This window comes from Tarenaya hassleriana, unplaced genomic scaffold (assembly GCF_000463585.1).
Source record: "Tarenaya hassleriana unplaced genomic scaffold, ASM46358v1 Cleome88, whole genome shotgun sequence".
NCBI lineage: Eukaryota > Viridiplantae > Streptophyta > Magnoliopsida > Brassicales > Cleomaceae > Tarenaya > Tarenaya hassleriana.
Window position 1 is genome coordinate 446,483 of NW_010971205.1, and position 5,569 is coordinate 452,051.

At 42.9% G+C, this 5,569-nt stretch overlaps 1 protein-coding gene and 1 long non-coding RNA gene across 2 annotated transcripts; both read left to right on the plus strand.

The window, feature by feature from the left end:
* The first annotated feature begins 152 nt into the window (after nt 1-152).
* LOC104803460 lies at nt 153-1,006 on the plus strand. The gene is made up of 2 exons (XR_770212.1): nt 153-193; nt 287-1,006. It is a non-coding gene; the product is annotated as an uncharacterized LOC104803460 (long non-coding RNA).
* A 274-nt stretch (nt 1,007-1,280) lies between these two features.
* Nucleotides 1,281-3,066, plus strand: LOC104803461. The gene is made up of 3 exons (XM_010527394.2): nt 1,281-1,573; nt 2,392-2,539; nt 2,740-3,066. The coding sequence occupies exons 1-3, from the start codon at nt 1,436-1,438 to the stop codon at nt 2,934-2,936; spliced, it is 483 nt and encodes a 160-aa protein (XP_010525696.1). The 5' UTR covers nt 1,281-1,435; the 3' UTR covers nt 2,937-3,066.
* Nucleotides 3,067-5,569: the final 2,503 nt, after the last annotated feature.

A 5,569-nucleotide genomic window follows, 5' to 3' on the forward strand; every position in this document is an offset into this window, starting at 1 on the left:
GGCATTGTGCTAGGCCACAAGATTTCGAGCAAGGGGATTGAGGTCGACCGAGCTAAGGTCGAAGTGATAGAGAAGCTGCCACCTCCACGGAATGTTAAGGGAATCCGGAGTTTTCTGGGACATGCCGGGTTCTACAGGAGGTTCATCAAGGACCGATGAAGCTCAAAAGGCTATAACTGAGATGAACGGAAAGGTCAAGCACTAAATTCATATGATATGATGCTTCCTCCTTAAAACATGATCTAACCGAAACTTGGAGAAGTAACAAGTATATTTTCTATTGCAGCAACTAAACGGGCGGGTTATATTCGTCGGCTATGCTAAGCCGAAGCAAAGTTTCAGAAGCGGGATGCCGATCGCAAGAGGACCACCTCACCCCGTGGTGGCAGCTGACAATGACAATGACAATAAAGATGACAATGACGACGAAATCACAAACAAACAGGCAAGAGAATTGGAGTGAGGTTAGAGTATTATGGCAGTGAAACCTCGAAACCCTTAAGGCCGTAGAACTATACTACACCCTTTTCGCCATTTCTTGCGAGCGATTAACGGTTGTAGATTCTTATGAACCGCGATTTCGGAATGCAAGAAGGATGAGTAGTTTAGTTGTGTCCGCCATGCAAAGGAACCAGTATCCAATCCTTTTGGGGACATGACATTGTTGTTCAGTCTTTGTTCCTTCTTCTCCCTACTGTCTTCCCAATGTGAATTAATCACCTTTTTTTTTGGGGATATCCATAAAAAAGATGGTGAAATTAGGGCTTTTCCACTTTTCAAGGGAATGCTAACCGACGGGATGGAGATTGAAGAAAGAGCATATGATATAATAAACACTTTTCGATTAGTTCTATAATCTCCCTTGTGTTCGGTTGTTTCTTTGTTTCACTAAGTGTCCTGTGTTGAAGACCAAGACTTGGGACACTAACTAAAAATAAACAAAAAAGTTTTTTTTTCTTTATCTCAGTATGTAATTTAAAACTGATATAAATTTATGGATTATTTAGATATTTTGTATAAATTATGGTTTACTTGGATATTTAATGATAATTAATGGATTTTTTATATCGAATATATTTTATTTGATTATGTTATCTATTTGTTTTTTATATTGATCAATATATGAAACTAAATTACTCTATAATTACTACCATCTAGATAAACCCAAATTGAAATAATAATAAAAATTATTATGTGGTATGATATTAAGTATCAAGTAAGGTATTTTATCTAATAATTCCAATAATTTAGGGTTTATGGGATCGTTGTGGGCAAAGGGGTTTGAACATGCATTTGGGTTTTTTTTTTGTTCACAATTTAGCCCAAACCCAAATGGAGCTTTGAGCCGCCGGTGGAATCATTGAGAGTTTGAGACTGTGACCGGAGCTGTGAACTGTTCATCGGACACTGTAACAGTCTCTTCCCGTCCGCGAAGATGAAGCTGAAGGTTGTCTGTCGGAAAGTCTACGATTACGTTCGGTACGATCTCAAGGAAATCGCCTTCCCTTCCTCGCTCCCCGATCCTCCTCACATCAAGAAGCGCCGCAAGTTGACTTGGAACGAGCGGTTTCTCGTGAGTTTCCCGCTCTTCTTCCTACAGATTTCTCTTCGTTTGATCTGCTTCGCTTCTGGATTTTCGAATTTTGCTCTTCCGGTTTAGAATTTCGTTGGCTCTCCGTGCTTTTTCTCTTCTGGTATATGCTTTATAGTATCGGCTTCTGGAGAATCTGATTTGTTTGGACCTTTAACCTCTGTCGGAAATTGCTCTTATTAGTGTTAGTATAGAGATGGATGTCATTCAAGTGCTGTCAAAGAGTTCATATGATGTTGTATGATCGAGAATTTGATGCATATTGTGGAAATTTGGCAAAATCAGACACTGGATCACTTGGTTGTGGCTTTTACGGCCTGAATGAGTGACAAAGATTGCTTCTTTTCTCTCTGCCGAAGCTTAGAGTGGGGATTGGACTTTACAAATCATAGATGCTTCCATTGTAATTGAGTTCATAATTTGCTTGGTTCTTATGGTATGAGGAAACGAGAAATTTTGGGATGCTTTTTTTTTTTCTTTTTGTCGTCGTAAAGATTTACCCGAAAGGAGAAAGCTTCAGGGTTCCGCATTCTTGCATTTGGAATCCTGATTATGTTTGAAGGGGTACCCGAAAGGAGAAAGCTTCAGGGTTCCGCATTCTTGCATTTGGAATCCTGATTATGTTTGAAGGGGATATATAGGTAATAGGTTTTGGTTTCAGGGATTGTAGGAGTATGTGTAATTTCGAGAATGACTTTTCTCATATTTTAAGAGAAGCTAGTGCTTGTTTCCTTTGAATAGAACCATCTAATGCTACACATTGAGCGATAGCTTTTTTGGTTTTATGATGGGTTAATTAGATATTAAAGGAGGCTTCTAGGCTTTATGCTGCAAGTTGGGTTCGAGATATAGGTCCTGAGCTTCGGCCAAATGATTATAAGAAGCATGAGGAACATGAGGCGAAAAAAGAAGTTAAAGAGAACGAGCCCTCGGTCTTGGAAGATCTCGGTAAGGCCTGTTATTGTTTTGTTTACTGCTCTCGAAAGTTAAGCCTATACTGAGTGAGATTTGGGGATAGTAAGTTTGTAACAGCATATCCATTTTAAACTGTACTCATTTCAGCACATCTCATTGTCTTAGTCTGTTTTCTATCTTGCATTCTTTTATTGATTCTCTCTTGGCTTTGTTCTCTCCCTTTTTTTCCACAGCGGTAGCTGCAAGGGGTGGTATGGAGACGTTAAGGCCTGCTTTACAGCGAATATACATGACACGAGCTTCTGCCTATAGAGATGCTCTTAAAAGCTTTATACAAGGTTACCAAGAGGGTGTTCAACAAGTTATGGAGAAGAAGGAAGACTCCAAAATCACATCAGATGAAGCTGATAACTCAAAGAAAGCTACTTGATCTTGGATTCTTGGTTGCATGAAGAATCCAAGAAATCAGTTGATGATGCAGCCTTTTACATTAAGACGACCTATTTGTCAAGTATCTCATGTTAATACCTTAAACAAACCTCTCTTGCTCAAGATTACTTTTGATCCGTACCCTTGCGGTATTCGCTGTATCTAGGATTTTTATTACTTGAGCTTATTTACACACCTAGATTTGCGTTATCAACCACCAAACCTCAAGATTCACCAAACTTACACCAAAATTCTCCACAGGCGTCGGTGACACAGGGGAGCAAACCCTCGAACTCACCTAAGGCTGTGCAGCCGAAATTTTCCTTTGATTCTGAAGATCAATTCATACTCGAGGCACAACGAGTATTGAGAACGCGGTCCTCCTCAACCTCTCGGGATTTCCAGGACTTCACAGTGGTCCAGAAAACTCCAAGGGGGAGAGGGAAGCAACAGTAAAGCAGAAACTCCAGGCATTTTGGTATTTTGGATTTTGGTATTTTGGAATGACAACTCATGAAAGTCTTTTGCTGGAATATAAGGGGAATAAATGGAACTACAAAACAACGTGCTGTCAAGGAGTTGATCCGCAACCATCAACTATTGATAGGCGGTCTTATCGAAACAAGAGTGCGAAACGAGAGCACAGCAGCTCAAATCTCTTGCTCTATAGCGCCAACTTGGAAGCTCGTACACAACTACTCATGTGCACAGTTGGGTCGAATATGGGTAATTTGGGATTCATCAGTGTCAGTCAATGTATATGCTGTCACACCTCAAATGATCACTTGTGGTGTTCACGTCCCAGCCACGAACACGTATTTCACAGCCTCCTTTGTGTATGCTTACAACACTTCATCAGAGCGTCGACAACTATGGCATGAACTGACAGTCCTTGCTCGGCATCCGCTTGTCCCAGATAGGCCATGGCTAGTGCTTGGTGATTTTAACCAGGTTCTAGGGCCTAAAGAACACGCCTCGCCGACCACTGCTTTCTCCCCGTCCACGGGTATGGCGGAAATCCAGGATTGTCTGTTGAAATCGGGTCTTATGGATCTCTCGGCTCGAGGAGTCTTCTATACTTGGTCGAACTGCAGCAAAGACAACCCGATTGCGCGGAAACTGGACCGAGCTCTTATAAATGAATCTTGGCTTATGTCGCTCCCTGACTCCTTTGCTCTCTTTGAAGCCCCGACGCCTTCTGACCATTCAGCATGTGTAGTTCACTTGGGCGACACGGGAAGACAGAATCGGAGGACTAGTTTCAGATTCATGTTGCATCTAATCAAACATGAATCCTTTCCTTAACTAGTTCACTCTTCCTGGCACGACACTCCTGTGGTTGGGACTGGCATGTACTCGGTGTCAGCAAAGCTCAAGCGCCTCAAACCTATCCTCCGACGACTAAACAGAGCTGATTTCAGCAAGATTCAAGAGCGGTCCGCCCATGCTCTTCTGGCCCTAAAAGAAGCCCAGAAATCACTGTTGACAAACCACTCTCTGGAGATGGCGGCACTTGAAGCAAGGCTGAGGGAGACTTGGTCTATTCTATCATCTGCTGAGGAAACTTTCCTCAAGCAGAAGTCTCGTATTCGATGGCTAGCGGAAGGCGATCAGAACACGAAATTCTTCCATCGTGTTGTAGCTTCTCGACGAGCAACTAATACATTGCGTTTACTTGTGACTGATGCAGGCGAACGAGTATATAACGAGGGGCACATCAAACAATTGGCAGTTGAGTACTATGAACGCATCTTGGGGACCGAAAATGATCTCCTTCGATGTTGGCCAACCCAACAAATTGAGGAGCTTATTCCCACAGCTTGCCCTCGAGATTTATGGGAGACCTTAAGCTCTATCCCTACCGCTGATGAGATTAGAGCCACTGTCTTTGCCCTGCCAAAGGGCAAAGCACCGGGCCCTGACGGATACCCAGCTGAATTCTACACCAACTGCTGGGAAATCATCGGATCGGACGTCACCTCGGCAGTTCGCGAGTTCTTTACCTCGGGAAAGCTGCTCGGCAAATGGAACTCCACGTCGATTACGCTCATTCCCAAGGTTAAGAATGTTGTCCACCTGAAGAACTTCCGGCCAATCTCTTGCTGCAACACATCATATAAGATAATCTCTCGAATCTTGGCAAACAGACTTCGCAATGTACTACCTTTGGTTACAAGCCAAACACAGACCACTTTTATCCCGGGAAGGGCTCTTATCGAGAATGTCATGCTAGCTACTGAACTGGTGTCGGGTTATGATCGTAGTGGACTGCCCCGACAAGCACTTCTTAAGGTTGATCTTACAAAGGCGTTTGATACTATCCATTGGCCTTTCATCATTAGAATTCTATGGGCGATGCGATTTCCTCCGGTTTTCATCAATTGGATCTACCAATGCATTACAACACCGTCTTTCTCTCTATCCATCAATGGAGAGAGTGTGGGTTATTTCAGAGGAAAGAGGGGACTTCGTCAAGGAGACCCATTATCTCCGTATTTGTTCGTCATGGCTATGGATATCTTGTCCCGTATGCTCAGTCACCGTGTGGAACAAGGAGCCATTACTCTGCCACCGAGGTGTCGTCACCCTCAAATCTGCAGTCTCATGTTCGCTGATGATGTTCTCGTTTTTTCA